Genomic DNA, 16,315 nt, shown 5'->3' with positions numbered 1-16,315 from the left:
TGACGTGTCATCAAGTCGGGATTTGTTTGGTGGGAGATGATTTATTATAGAAGTTGTTTATACAAACAAAGCAACGTTAAAGATCGGAGCAGAAGGAGGCCCTTCAATACTGCACTGTCATTCTTCACCAGCATGGCTGATCGCCCAACTCCATAATCCTGATTTCTCCCCATAACTTTTGATCCCATTCGCTCCAAGTGCTATATCTAGCCGCCTCTTGAATGCATTCAATGTTTTGGTAACACTGCTTCCTATGGTGAAGAATTTCACAAACTCTTTGGGTGAAGAAATGTCTCATCATCTCCGTCCTAAATTGTCTATCCCGAATCCTCACACTGTGACCCCTGGTTCTGGACACATGGTGACCCCCGGTTCTGGACACTCCCTCCAGCAGGAACGTCCTCCCTGCATCTACTCTGTTTAGCCCTTTTGGAATTTTATACGTTTCTATGAGATGCCCCCCTCATTTGTCTGAACTCCAGTGATAACAATCCCAAACTAGCCAATCTGTCCTCATACGTCTGTCCTGCCATTTCTGGAATCAGCCTGGTAAACCTTTGCTGCACTCCCAGAGAACAATAGCATCCTTCCACAGAAAAGGAAACAAAAACTGCACACGATATTCTAGGTGTTGCCTCACCAAGGTCCTGTATAACTGCAGCAACACATCCCTGCTCCTGTACTCAAAACCTCTTGCAATGAAGGCCAACATACCTTTTACATTCTTTATCGCAAGCTGCAACTGCATGCTTACCTGCAGTGACTGGTGCACAACAACACCCAGGCCCTGCTGCACACTCCCCTCTCCCAAATTACAGTCATTTAGGTAGTAATCTGCCTTCTTGTTTTTGCTTCCAAAGTGAATAAGCTCAGATTTACCAAATTATACTATATCTGCCATTGATTTGCTCTCTCACCCAACCTGTCCAGATCCTGCTGAAAAATCTCTATACCCTCATCACAATTTATCCTCCCACCCAACTTGGTATCATCTGCAAACCTTGCAATGTTGCAATTTGTTTCCTCATCCAAATCATTGTGACTAGCTGGGATTCCAGCGCTGATCCCTATGGCACCCCGCTAGTTACTGCCTGACAATTTCAAAAGGACCCGTTAATTCCGACCTTTTGTTTCCTCTCTGCCAGTCAGTTTTCTATCCATCCCAATACACTTCCCCCAATTCCATGCACTTTAATCATGGATAATAATCTCTTATATGGGTCTATGTCAAATGCTTTCTGAAAGTCGAAATAAACTATAACGACTTGCTCCTTTTGTCAACTCTACTCGTTACATCCTCATAGAATTCCGACAGATTTGTCAAGCATGATTTCCTTTTCATAAATCCATGCTGACTCTGTCTGATCCTGCCACTCCTTTCTAAATGCTCCACTATAAAGACTTTGATAATGGATTCGAGTATTTTCCTCACTACGATGTTAGGCTTACTGGCCTACAATTCCCTATCTTCTTTCTACCTCACTTTTTGAATATTGGAGTGACATTAACTACCTTCCAATCTGCAGGGACTGTTCCAGAATCTATAGAATCCTGGAAGATGATCACCACTATCTCTAGAGCCTCTTCTTTAAGTACTCTGGGATGCAGATTATCAGGCCCTAGGGATTCATCCATCAGTTTTCCCAGCACCATTTCTATAATAATATTGATCTCTCTCAATTCTCCCCTCTCACTAAACCTTGCATTTTCCAACATTTCTGGTTTCTGATTTGTGTCCTCTTTTGTGAAGACAGAATGAAAGTATGCCTTCAGTTATTCAGCCATTTCTTTGTCCGCTAATGTACATTTCCCTGTTTCTGTCTGTAGGGGACCTACATTTGTCTTCACCAACCTCTTTCTCTTCATGTACCTATAGAAACACTTAACGTCAGTCTTTATGTTCCCTGGAAGCTTACTTTTGTACTGCGTTTTCCCCTTCTTATCAATCCCTCAGTCCTGCTTTGCTCCTCAGACATATTACTTTTCTTGGGCACTCTATGCCTCTTTCTTGGATCGGATATTAACTTTAATTTCCTTTGTAAGCCATGGATTGGCTCTCTTACCCATTCTGCATTTGCGCCAGACAGCAATAAACAGTTGTTGCAATTCCCCTGTGCATTCCTCAAATGTTTGCCATTGCCTATCCACTGTCATCCCTTTAAGTAACTCTCCCTAATTTTTCAAGGCCAACTCACACCTCATATCTTCATAGTTTCCTTTATTAAGAGTAAGTTACCTGACAGCATCATGAGCTCTCTGTTTTAACACTCTTCACTCAGTGACTCTCCCTCATCCTTTCACACACTGATCCTGTCCTTGTCTCTACAATCACTCCAAGATTATCTCCTGTACCTATGGTTACTGATTGACTCTTCCCTTAGAACACAGAACATAGAACAGTACCACACAGGAATGGACCCTTTGGTCCACAGTGTTGTGCCAAACATGATGTCAAGTTAAACTAATCCCTTCTGCTGGCCCTTGGTCCATATCACTCCATTTCTCGCATATTCATGTGCTTAACTGAAGATTCCTTAAATGTCCCTATCTTATCTGCCAACACCACCACCCAGGCACAGTGTTGCAGACTCCTACCACTCTCAGTGTATAGAAACCTGTCCATCACATTTCCTTTGAACTTCCACCCCACATCCCCTCACATTATTTGTCTGCCGCCTAGTATTAGAAGTTCCAGCTCTCAGAAAATACTTGTCTATGTGGCTATTAAATAATCCTTTCTTGTCACTTACTGACCCTTTCCTTATGTCCATGGCCACTGAGCAGGACTGATGAAATGACCCCTTCTCTTCTCCAGGAGGCACTCGATTCCCTGAAGACTTCTCCATCATGGCACTGGTGAAACCAAAGGCTGGAAACCAGGCTTTCCTGCTGTCCATCTACAGTGAGCAAGGCATGCAGCAGGTGGGAGTGGAGTTAGGCCGGTCACCTGTCTTCCTGTATGAGGACCACAGTGGGAAGCCTGCACCCGAGGACTACCCTATTTTTGGAGGCATCAATCTCTCAGATGGAAAGTTAGTAGATGGGACTGCTCTGTCTGTGTGTGTGTGTGTGTGTGTGTGTGTGTGTGTGTGTGTGTGTGTGTGTGTGTGTGTGTGTGTGTGAGTGAGTTCCTTTGCTTTGTGTGTGTCTCTATGGTGTATGTATATGTTTGTGTGAGTTTCTGTGCTTTGTGTGTGTCTCTATGTGTGTCTTTATCAGTCCCAGTGCTTTGTGTGTGTGAATCAGTCCATATGCTTTGTGTACGTATGTACCATTCTCTGTCCTTTGCCTGCGTGTCTGTGTATATCGGTCCCTGAGCTTTGTGTGTGTGTGTGTGTGTGTGTGTGTGTGTGTGTGTGTGTGTGTGTGTGAGTCTCTGAGCTTTGCGTGTGTTTGTCAGTCCTCGTGCTTTGTCTGTGTGTCTGTCTGAACCAGATCAGTTACAATACTGATATCCTGCTTTTCATTGGGCTGGGTTCCTGACCATATCCTCTCCATTGCTAAGATCACCTATTCCCATTCCTAGATGATTGTCCATCTCAGTTTTCATCTCAGCGCATCCACTACTGAAACCCTCATCTATGCCTTTGTTACCTCCAGGCTTGACAACTATAAGTTTTTCATGCCTGTTCTCCCATCTTTTGCAAAAATTCATCTCAAGCTCTGTTGCTCATAACTCATACCGAGACTCATTTCCCTCTCAGTCCAAGACTTACCATTCCTATGGTGTCAATTCTAACCCTTCTCTTCAACTTACAGTCTCTGTGAGCTCCTACAATCCCTTGACTCTCTGAGACTCTCTGAGTGCTCCACTAATCCTGGCCTTTTGAAAAGCTGTGCCCGTGCTCCAAGATCAAGGATTCCCTCCCTAATACTCTCCGTCTCTCTACTTCTGCTTTCTCGTGTCAGTCACCTTAAAGCCCATCTCCATGACTGTGCTTTTGATCACTTCCTTAATTCTTATGTAATGGCTCATCAAAGAAAGTTTTCATCAAAGTTTGCTTGATAATCATTCCTGTGAAGTGTTTTCGGGGCTTTACTATGTTGAGTCAATATAAATTCTAACTTGTTGTTGTTACTTGCTGTGTTGGAGTGTTGTCTGTTTAGTTAGGCTCTTTCTATCAGTCTGTGCAGGTACGTATGTGCATCAGCACCTGAATCCATGGCAGTCTACCTGTGCATGTATGTGTCTGTGTGTCTACGTGTGCCTGGTTTTTTCTTATATGTTAAACTTTGTGCATTCTAGGTTGTCTGTTTCCTGAGCTTATTTTTAAAATTTGATTTGATTAATTATTGTCACATATGCCCCAGGTACAGTGAAAAATGCATTAGGGTAACAGTCTACGTATGCCTGTATTCCCGTACGTGCAGGATTTTAGGCATAAATCTTTGCATTTGGCTGCATCAATCTCTCATTACGCCTTTTCCCAGTTTACTCAAAAGTTTAGTCTGTCCTGTGTTCTGATGTCTGTGCAGTTCTCAATATTGCCTGTCTGCTCCTACATCTGCTTAGTGAGTTAGCTATCGCAATCGGGAGTCATATATCCTATGGAAGAAGATTGGTGACGTAGTGAGTACTGCAGACTGTGGCACTGCATTTCAAAGAGACATGGAAAGATGAGCTAGTGGGAAAAATTGTGGCAGATGGATTTTATTGCTGGAAAATGTGAGATCATCTACTTTGTAGCAAAAGGGTCAGACCGGGTGTTATTTTAAATGGTGAAATAATGGAAAGCTGAAGAGATTTAGGGAGCCAGGTGCACAACAGAGCACTAAATCAGAGTGGGCTGGCAGTAAATTTAAAACAAAATGATAAACTGAATGGCCATTTCTCTGTGTGTATGTCTGACTCTGTATCTCTGTGTATCTCTCTATGTTTCTGTGACCATGCATATGGTGTGTGTGTGTGTGCGCGCGTATGTTTTTCACTCTGATTTTCTAACTATTCCTCTATATGTTTTAAGCTGTTTATTTATGTATCTTTGAATTTTTCTATGCACGTGTTTGAGTCTGTGACCATGTAATCTCCATGTGTGTGTCTGTTGTTTTCTGTCTGCATATTTATGTGTATTCTGTTTCCCTGTCAGTTTCTCTCTCTGTGTCTGCCTCTTTGTTTTCATGTCTGTACCTCTCCATGTGTCTGTATGAGCCTACGTATGTATAGCTGAACTGATTGGAAACTATACTGTCCCCTTTATCCCCTTGCTTAACAGGAATCTATCTAACTTTGCCTTAAATCAATTCAAGGAATCTGCTTCCCCCACCTTTTCAAGACAACATTTCCAAACACTCAACAGACAGGAAGAGGAAAAGAATGTTTAATCATTGTTTTAAATGTATGATACCTAGATTATAGAATCCCTACAGTGTGGAAGCAGGCTGTTCAGCCCATTAAGTCCATACCAACCCTCTGATGAGCATCTCACCCAGATCCAACCCATTAACTCTGTATTTCCCATGGCTAACCTACCTAGATTGCACATCCCTGGACACTACAGTCAATGTAGCATTGACAATGCATCTAATATGCACATCTTTGAACTACAAGGGGAAACCTCGTGCAGACACAGGAAGAATGTGCAAACTCCCCACAGACAGTTACCCAAGGTGGAATCAAACCTGGGAACCTGGTGCTATGACGTAATGGTGCTAACCATTGAGTCACCACACTGCCCCTAGTTCTAGAGTCTCCCATAAGAGGGAACATAACAGGGGTGGCAGGATGGGATGCTCTTCCGAGGGTTGGTGTGGACTCAATGGGCCGAATGGCCTAATTCTATGCTGTATGCATTCTATTCTTTCCAAACTTATCATTTTAAGACTGCTCAGGATCTTCTATGTCTCAACGAAGTCACCTCTTACTGTTTTAAATTCCAGCGGATGCAAACCTAGTCCGTCCAACCTTTCCTCACGAGACAACCAAATATTAGTTTGGTAAATCAGCTCCGAACTGCTTCCAAACCATGCACATTTTCACTGAATTAGGGGACCAGTACTGAGTACGGTGGCGATCTCACTACTGCCCTGTATAACTGAGGCATAAGTTTCTTTCTTTTGTATCTGACTTCCCCTCATGAGAAATGGTACAACATTAACTTGCTGAATTATTTACTGTATCTGCTGACCAACATTTTGTTTATGAACATATCTGTCTTTTTCTGTGTATGTAGGTCTGTCTGTGAGTGTATGTCTCTCAATGTCTGTTGTTTCCATATCTGCGTATCTCTCTGTGAACTTATTTTTCTGTGCACGACTGACTGTTTCTTTGAATGTGTGTCTTTTTGACTTTCTGTGTCTGTGTATGTCTCTATGTACATGTCCTCTTCTGTGAGTGTGTTTGAGTTTACCTGCTTCTGGTTCTGAGCAGTTCTAACATGATTTCTTGGATCAGCATATTCTGAACACTTCCCTAATTGTTAGCTTGCCAAAATATACCTCAAAGATTTGGTTCTTGTTGAGACAGATGTCTTGAAGTTTATTAACACCACTTCTTATTTGCATTCCTTTAATATCACTGATGTATGCTAGGTTCTGTGTGTACTGATGCTCCCATATATTACATGAAGCTTACTGACTGAAAAACACAGTAGTTCCATTGTTCTGACAGCATAACTGAATGTGAGGCAAATGCCTCTGTACTGTATGTCATATGTTATGTAACCATCTTAAGAGTACACTGACTGTCTATGTTAGACAACATCCCCACTTCCGTCTGTAATAAAAGGAAACACTTTCTGATAATTGGATGAGGATGCACAGTTACATATTTTCTACCAATGATTAGATAATGGCTTGTTCGACATATGACACAACCACATCTAGAGCTTAATTATTTAACATATGTAAAGGTCATAAGACAACGGAGCAGAAGTATGCCATTCAGCCCTTCAAGTCTGCTTCGCCATTCAATAAAATCATGACTGATTTAATAATCCTCAACTATGCTTTCCTGCCTTTTTCACACACCCCTCTATTCCCGTACTGATTAAAAATCTGTCTGCCTCAGCTTTGAGTATACCTAATAACACTTGATAGCCCTCTGTGGTAAAGAAATCCACAAATCAATCACCTATTTAGTTAAGAAATTCCTCCTCATCTCTGACTTAAATAAGCAACTTCTTATGCCCTTTGTTTCTGGACGCTCCCAAAAGGGAAGCAACATTTCTGCACTTATCCTGTCAGGCACTTATAGAGGCATAGAGCCGTACAGCATGGAAACAGACCCTTCGGTCCAATTTGTCCATGCAGACAAGATGTCCTAAATTAATCTATTTCCATTTGCCAGCATTTGAACCATATGCCTCTAAGCCCTTCCTATTTATATACCCCTCCAGATGCCTTTTAAATGTTGTAATTGTAACAGCTTCGACCACTTCCTCTGGCAGCTCATGCACCATGTACATGCACCACCCTCTGTGTGAAGAAGTTGCCCGTTAGGTCCCTTTTGAATCTTTCCCCTGTCACTTTAAGCCTATACCCACTAGTTTTGGACTCTCCTACCCTGGGGAAAATACTTTGTCTATTTACCCTATCCAGGCCCTTTATCATTTTATAAACTTCTACATGGTCACCCCTCAGCCTTTGATGCTCCAGGGAAAATAGCCCCAGCCTATTCAGCATCCCCCAATAGCTCAAACCTTCCAAACCTGGAAAAATCCTTGTAAATCTTTTCTGAGCCCTTTCAAGTTTCACAGCATTCCTCCTGTAGCAGGGAGACGAGAATTGAACACAGTATTCCAAAAATAGCTTAACCAATGTCCTTTACAGCTGCAACATGACCTGCCAACTCCTGAAATCGATGTCAAGTCCTCTGAGAATGTTGTATGTTTCATTAAGGTCACCTCTCATTCTTCCAAATTTCAATGAATATAGGCCCAGTATCCTCAACCTCTCTTCATAAGTCAGACCCTCCATACCTGGCGTTAGTCTAGTGAACCTTCTCTAGATTGCCTGTACATCTTTCCTGAGATAAAAGGCTCAAAACTGTTCAGAAACTGACTTGGCTGTGAAGTTTTACTCTGAGATGTTCTGTCTGTGGTTGCCCATGGCTGTGTCATTTGTCGCAGGCATGTGACTGTTGTCTGGCACAATACCTTCAGGAACTGTGTTGACATCTTTGTGACAGGTACTAGATAGTATATACAGTGTTGCCTTTTTCACGACAAGACCTGGCCATTGTTCACTTCAATGTCAAATGATCTGGGCACAATGGTGTGGTGTCTTTCCATGAGCACTTGTTGTTTATGTGAAAATTGCAAACTCTGATGCTTTGCCTTCCCTTCATGGGAGAGTCTAGGACCAGAGGGGATAGTTTCAGCATAACGGGCACCAATTTAAGACTGAGATGAGGAGGAATTTCTTCCCTCAGAGGGTTGAGAGTCTTTGGAAAATCCTTGCTACAGAGAGCTGTGGAGACAGAGTCCTGGTGTCTTTTTAAGGTTGAGATAGATGTATTCTTGTTCAGTAGAGCTTGAGGGTTATGGAGAAAGGGCAGGAAAGTGGACATGAGAAATTTCAGACCAGCCATTATCCTATTGAATGTTGGAGCAGGCTCAAGGGGGTGACTGCATTACTCCAGTTACTATTTCATATAGTCTTATGGTGATTTATGTGTCAACACCCCTTGCAATAAAGGTGTTTTTGATTTTTCACATGATGTATTTCTGATTGATGATCATTTATTTTTAGCACTCCCTTGCTGCGATCATGTCATGTCTCTTGAGTTAAACATCACCATCAGTATGACAACAGTCTAAGGTGTTGTCATTTCTATTGGTGTATACCATTAAGAGTGGATTCTTGTTCAGCTGGATATTGTGTCCTTGTGATGAGTGACTTGAAGGGGAACTTGCAAGTGGTGGTGTTCCTATGTATCTGTTATTCTTTCCCTTCTAGATGGGAGTGATCGTGAGTTTGGAAGATGTTGTCTGAGGATCATAGGTGAATTTCTGGCAGTGCATCTTGTAGATAGGACGCACTGCTGCTACTGATTGTTGATGCGGAGGGAGGGGATATTTGTGGATACAGTGAAAATTGAGTGGGTTGCTTTGATGTGGATAGTGTCAAGCTTCTTGAGTGTTGTTGGAACCAGACCCATCCAGGCAAGTGGGGAGTATTCTATCACACTCCTCACTTGTGCCTTGTAGTGGTGGATAGGCTTTGACAAGTCACTGACTTTACTTACTGCAGAATTCCTAGCCTGTGAACTGCTTCTTGGAGCCACTGTGTTTATGTGGTGAGTCCAGCTGAGTTTCTGATCAATGATATCCCTAGATGTTGATAATGGTGCATTGAATGATGCTAATAGCATTGAATTGCAAGGACTAGTGGTTAGAATGTTTCTTATTTGAGATGGCGTTTCTGTAGTGTGAATGTTACTTGTCACTTGTCAGCCCAAGCCTGATATTGTCCAGAACTTCTGAGGAATCACGAATGGTGTTGAATATTGTACAATCAATAGTGAACATCGCTATTTCTGACCTTAAGATGGCGGGAAGAACACTGACGAAGCATCTGAAGATGACTGTGCCAAGTCACTACTCTGAGGAACCCCTGTCAAGATGTCCTGGAGTGAAAAATGACTGACTTCCAACAACAACAACTATCTTCCTATGTGCCAAGTATGACTCTAACCAGTGGAGTTTGTTCCCTGATACCCATTGATTTCAGTTTTGCTTTTGCTCCTTCATGCCACAGACTGTTAAATGCAACTTTGATATCAAGGGCTGTCACTTCCTACTCATTCATAAAATTCAGGTCTCTTGTCCATGTTTGAACCAAGACTATAATGAGGTCAGGAGCTGAGTGGGCATCACTGGGCACATAATTGCTGAGCAGGTGCTGCTTGATAACACTGTTGATGGCACCTTTCATCACTTTACTGATTGGCTGGGTTGGATTTGTCCTGCTGTTTGAATATAGGGCATACCTGGACAGTTTCCACATTGTTGTGTCAATGCCAGTGTGGTAACTGTACCAGAACAGCTTGGCTAGGGGAGCAGCAGGTTCTGGAGCACAAGTCTTCAATACTATAGCTGGAATGTCAGGATCAACAGCCTTTGCAGTATTCAGTTTCCAACAGTGTTTTGAAATCATGTAGAGCTGAAGCGAACTGGCTGAAGACTGGCATCTGTGATGCTGAGGACCACTGGAGGAGGCTGAGATGAATTGTCTACTCAGTACTTCTGGCTGAAGATTGCTGCAAACAATTCTTTCTGAAGTTATTGTATACATATAACTGACTGACTGACACATCACTGATTACATTGCGTTGAGACAGTTACTGAAGGCAAAGTGGATAACTTTACACCAGATGTCAGAATGTTGTGATGTCATGTAAGTATCTGAAAGCTATTCTGCCCATCTGGTCTTGAATATATGCATAAACAACATTCAGCGTAGTTCTCTACTTGTTTGTCTATTTCTAACTGTGGATCTGTCTCTTTCTCCATGTAACTCTATGCATGTGTTTTCTCAGACTGTGTCTGTGTATTTTTCTTGACATGTGTTTGTATATCTCTCCATGTGTGAGTCTGTTTGTTTCTGTCTATCTGTGCCTGTCTGTTGCTTTTGCATGCATTTGAATTTGTGCATCTGTGTGTCACTCTGAGTATCTTCCTAATGTGCATATCTTTTTTTACTGCAATGGCGTATCTGTCACTGCCTGTTTGTCACTGTGTCTCTGTATCTTTCTACATGTGTGATTGAGTCTTTCTATGCCTCTGTATTGCTATGTGAGTTTCTGCCTTTTTAATCTCTGGCTGTCTCTGTGTGGGTTTCTGTGTCATGGTATCTCTCTGTGGTCTCTGGTTGTTCAGTGTCTGCATATCTCTTTCTGTGTCTGTGTTTATCTTGTTTGTTTTTGTGACTTTCTATCTCTCTCAATGAGTACATATATATTTCTTTCTGTGACTGTATTTCTCTATGTCTGTCTGCATCTCTAGAATTGCATGTCTGTCACAGTGTCTGTGTATCGCTCTATATATGTATATTTTTCATTCTGTTTCTTTGTACCCATCTCTGTGTATATTTTTGTGACTCTGTACCTGTGTGCATGATTGTTTCTGTATCTACATACCTGTGTGTTTGTTTGTCCCTTTCCGAGTCTATACATCTATCAACATGTGTCTTTTTGTTTGTGTCTCTTTATCTGTGTGTGTGTGTCTTTCTGTGTTTCTGTATCGCTGTGAATATCTATTTTCCTCTGTTTGTGTATCTCTATGTGTGTGTGTCTCTATGTTTCTGTATGTGTGCTATATGTCTCAATACGAGTGTTTTTATCTCTGCCTGGGTATCTCTGTGTGTTTGTTACTGTGTCTGTGTATCACTCTATGTGTCTATTTCATCCTGTGTCTTCATATCTTTCTGTGTGTGTCTGTTTCCTTCAGTGTCAGTGTAATTGTCTCTGCCTGTCTGTTTATCTTTGTGTCTATGTGTGCTACGTGTGTGTGCCTGTTTCATTCTGTGTCTACCTATCTGTTTTTATCAGTTTGCTTTCATGTCTTTGTATCTTTTCAAGTTTCTGTGTCTGTTTATCTGTCTCTGTGTGTCTGTTTGTCTCTGTGACTGTGTACTGTATAGTTCTATGTGTTTGACTGCTAGTTTCTTTGTCTTTGTACCTCTCTGTGTCTGTTTATCTCTCTGTTTGTGGTTGGTTGTTTCTGCCTATCGCTCTCTCTCTTGTGTGTCTTGTTTTAGTGTTGGTACCACTCTGTGTGTCTCTTTCTGTGTGTGTGTATTTTTTTGATGCTGTGTCTGTGTATTGTTGCACAAATGTATCTGTTTGTGTATCTGTGTATCTGTGTGCATGTGTGTCTGTTTCTGCATTGGTGTAAATCTGTGTCTGTCTTTGTTTGTTTCTGTGTCACTACTTCTCCCTATGGTGTGCCTGCTCAAATCTGTGTCTCTGTATTTCTCCATGTACACTTGCTTGTTTTTATGCCTGCATATCTGTCCATGGTGTATCTTATTCTGTATGTGTATTTGTTTATCCGTGGATGCATTTGTTTCTGTGTCTGTGTCTGCCTGTTTCTGTCTTTGTGCATCTTTGTTGTGTGTGTCTTTTTGTTTCTGTGTATCTGTCTGTGTGTCCGTCTGTTTCTGATTCCTGGACACATATCTACATATGTATCTGTTTGGTTCTGTGCCTGTGTATGTCCATTTATGGGTCATTATGTTTCCAACTCTGTTAGCTGTCTGTATTTTTAAGTGCCTGTCTATCTGTCCGCGAATGACTATTTTTCTATTTGTGAATCTGTCCATGTGTTTATCTGTTTCTGTATATCTATTTTTTTATTTGCATTTGCATTTTGCCCATGTGCTTTTCGGTCTTAATCTGCGACTGTGTATCTGTTTATGAGTGTGTCCGTTTGTGTGTGTGTCTCTCTCTGTATGTCTGTTAGATTCTGTGTCTGTGTAACATTTTGTGTGTGCATGTTTTGTACGTGTGTCTGTGGATTTCAGTGTGTGTGTGTCTGTTTTTGTCTGTGCTTGTGTATTTCAATGTGTGTTTGTCTGTTTGTAGCTGTCTGTGGATTTCAGTATATATTTCTGTTTATGGCTGTCTGTGGATTTCAGTGTGTGTCTGCATATCTGTTTGTGTGTGTCATTTTGTTTCCATATCTGTGGATCTCTGTCTCTCTATTTCTATTTGTTTCTCTGTATGTCTGTATTTGTCTATATTAATACATGCGTGTCTCTGTTTATGTATGTATGCATCTGTTATTTGTGTAACTGTGTATCTGTGTGTTTTTGTTTCTGTTTCTGTGTATTGGCCTATATGTCTGTGTTTATTTCTCTGCATATCTGTCCACATGTGTGTTAGTTTGTTTCTGTGTCTGAATGTTTATCTGTGTACGTTTGTATCTTTGTCAGTTGTTTCTGAGTCAGTGTATTGCTATGTGTGTAACTTTACTTCTGTGTCTAATCATCTCTCCATGCATGTGTCTGTTTGGTTTTTGTCTACATATCCCTATGTGTATGCCATTTTGTTCCAATAATTGTGTATATCCCTGTGTTTCTGTTTGCGTCTCTGAATATCTATTTTATGTCTGATTCTCCATATGGGTACTGAGGAGGGGCACTGGAACCAAAATGTTAACTCTGAATTCTCTCTACAGATGCTGCCAGGTCTGTTGAGCTTTTCCAGCAATTTGTGTGTTTGCGTAACTCTATCTCTCTATGTGTATCTGATTTTGTGCAACCATGTATCTGCATGTGTGCATTTGCTTCAGTGAATGTGTATCTGCACGTGTAAGCCTCTGCATCTGTCTATGTGTTTTTCTATTTGTTTGTGTATCTGTGTTATGTACTTGTGCTTGTGACTGGGCATTCTCTACCCCTCTGTTAGTTACTGTGCATTCTTCCACGAGTGTGTCTATTTGTTTCTGTGTATCTGTGTATGTGTCTGTTTCTGTGTTTGTTTTTATTCTGTGGCTATGTATGTGTCTGTGCCTGTCTGTTTCTGTGGCTGTGTATCTGTCTGTGGCTATGTCTGTTTGTTTGAGTGTCTGTGTATCGCTCTATATCCTTGCATGTTTGTTTCCATGTCCTAGATGTTGGGCTTTGCTGGAAGATGTATTTTGGAGAATGCCAGCACAGTGATGGGGCAGAATGAAACTGAATGTAGCTGTGGACATGACCTGTCTCCGTGCTCCCGCAATGTGCTACAGTTTACTTAAAAAAAAACAAAAACTGTCCTTCAACTCTCATTTCTCAGTCTGTCTCTCTTGCCCAGTTCCCAGCTCCACTCTTGCCATCCCAACTTCCTGTTGGATCTCCTTACCCTATGGCCTCTCATAACCCTTCGATACAGTAAGGACTGTAGGTATTGGAAGCCAGAGTCAATAGATGTGAAGCCGGAAAAGCACAGCAGGCCAGACAGCACCTGAGGAGCAGGAAAGTCAACATTTTTGGCCAAAACCCTTCTCCAAAATGGTGTCTCATACTTCCAGACATTCTATAACCTGCAACCCACCTGCCCCATGTTCCCTTATATCCCAGATGCCAAGTTAATGTCAACCCATTCTCACCACCTAGCTCCCTCTTCCTCTTCACCTATGTGATCTGATATCTATCATGTACCGACATCAAGAAACAAGCACAGGGGAGAAATGGAAAACTTCTAGCAATAAACTGAGATATGTTCTCTTGAACTTCATGCTATTGTGAAATGTCCTCTCATTCATAAGAACAAAATTAACTACCTTTAAATTCCACCCTGGCATTAACCTTGCAGAAACTAATGATGTCATGCCATTGCAAGAAGCTTGGAATTCTCAGTCCCAAGTCAAGTTTTCAACATAACGTGGAGCCGCCAATTGAACTGATGGCACTCCCCCTGCTAATGGATCCTTGTGAAATCAGTCAGGCAGCACTATTCTAATGTGAGAGTCTTCAGGCATATGGTAAGCCAGTTTGACAGTTCTTTGGCAGTTTTTACATTTCTTGAGCTATGCCTCTTTGTAGGATATGTGGAACAGTCCCATTTCTGCTTTTACACTGACACCATCCCCTACCTCTTCCTCTGCTACATTGATGACTGTACTGGCGCTGCCTTGTGCTCTCATGAGGAGCTTTAACAGTTCAACAACTTTGCTAACGCCTTTCAACTCAACCTCAAATTCACCTATACCATCTCCGATACCACCCTCCCATTCCTGGCCCTCTCTGTCTCCATTGCTGGTGACCGCCTCAACACCGACATCTATTTCAAGCCCACTGATTCTCATAACTATGTGGACTACACATCTATTTTCACCCACATTGCTGCAAGAATGCGATCCCTTACTCCTAATTCCTGTACCTCCGCCACATCTGCTCCCCAGATGGAGTATTCTATTCCTGGACATTCCAGATGTCATCCTATTTCAAGGACCGGAACTTCCCACCACTTCTGCCACCTACAATCTGACCTTACGGCTAAAGAGATATTTCCCTCCTCACCCCAATTAACTTTCATTGGGAGCGGTGTCTCCACGACTCCCTTGTCTGCTCCACACTCCACACTAACCCCACTGCATCTGGCGCCTTTCCCTGCAACCACAGGAAGTGCTACACCTGTACCTACATCTCACCCCTCACCCCCATCCAAGGCTCAAAGCAAATCTTTCATATCAGACAGGGGTTCACCTGTATATCCATCAACTTGGCCTACAGGAGAAACTTATTCAGCCAGAGAGTGGTGAATCTATGGAATTCACTGCCACAGTAGGCTGTGGAGGCCAGGTCATTGAGTACATTTAAGATTGAGATAGATATGTTCTTGATTATCAAGGGGTTCAAGGGTTATGGGGAGAAAGCGTGCAAATGGGGTTGAGGAACTTATCAGCCATGATTGAGTGGCGGAGCAGACTCAATGGACAGAATGCCTTAATTTCTGCTCCAAGTCTTATGGTATTATGATCTTACTGTATACGTTGCTCCTGATGGGGCCTCCTCTGCATCGGTGAGACCAAGTACAGTTTCAGGGACTATTTCATGGAGCTTCTGCACTCTGTACACGACAAACGACAACAACTTCCAGTCGCCAACCGTTTTAACTCCTCCTCCCACTCCCTGGGTGACATGTCTGCCCTGGCATCCTCCAGTGCCACAATGGTACCACTGGAGAAGCAACATTTCATATTCTGCCTCGGGAACCTACAGCTCAATGACCTTAACATAAAATTCACCCAGTTTTTAAATTTCCCCACCCCTAGTCTCATCCCACGTCGAAACATCCCTTTCATTCCCGTGTTCTTGACCTGACACAACCTATCCATCTTCTTCCTCACCTATCCAACCTACCCTTTCCACCGACCAATCCCCACCAGCCCCATCTGCATGCAACCTATCACCACCACACCTACCTTTTCCCAGCGCCCCCATCCTCCCTCTTGCCTCCTTGACCTGACCCAACCTGTCCATTTTCTCTCCCACCTATCTGCCCCAGTCATCCCACTGACCAATCCCTACCCGCATTCACCTGTCACCATCCCATGTACCTTTCCCAAGCTCCACCCCTCCTCTCTCTATTTATTTCCCAGCTCCCTTCCCCCTCACCATTTCTGAAGAAGGGTCTCGATCTGAAAAGTCAACTTTCCTGCTCCTCTGATGCTGCCTGACTGCTCCTCCAGCTCCATACTGTGTTGCTTTATGGAGACAAGTCTTGATTTCTCATTGAGAACACCTATTATGTGACACATCACAGTGCTAAATGGGACAAACTTCAAACAGACATAGGAGTTCAAGACAGGACTTATCTGATGCCCCTTTGGGTCATCAACAGCAGTAGAATTGTGCTCTGACACAATGCGTAACCTCACGGCCCGGCATA

At 42.5% G+C, this 16,315-nt stretch overlaps 1 protein-coding gene across 5 annotated transcripts in view; it reads left to right on the top strand.

Moving 5' to 3' along the window:
* Positions 1 to 16,315, top strand: part of LOC125467727 (collagen alpha-1(V) chain-like) — a 256,531-nt gene that overhangs the window by 49,152 nt on the left and 191,064 nt on the right. For all 5 annotated transcript variants that reach the window (XM_059639782.1, XM_059639785.1, XM_059639787.1 and 2 more), the window contains exon 3: positions 2,816 to 3,032. In XM_059639782.1, the coding sequence (XP_059495765.1) occupies positions 2,816 to 3,032 (217 nt within the window). The remainder of the gene's footprint in view (positions 1 to 2,815; positions 3,033 to 16,315) is intronic.

The sequence above is a fragment of the Stegostoma tigrinum genome, chromosome 34 (genome assembly GCF_030684315.1).
Source record: "Stegostoma tigrinum isolate sSteTig4 chromosome 34, sSteTig4.hap1, whole genome shotgun sequence".
Taxonomy (NCBI): domain Eukaryota; kingdom Metazoa; phylum Chordata; class Chondrichthyes; order Orectolobiformes; family Stegostomatidae; genus Stegostoma; species Stegostoma tigrinum.
The sequence above is the reverse complement of the archived record's forward strand: the minus strand, read 5'-3'. Positions and strand labels throughout refer to the sequence as shown.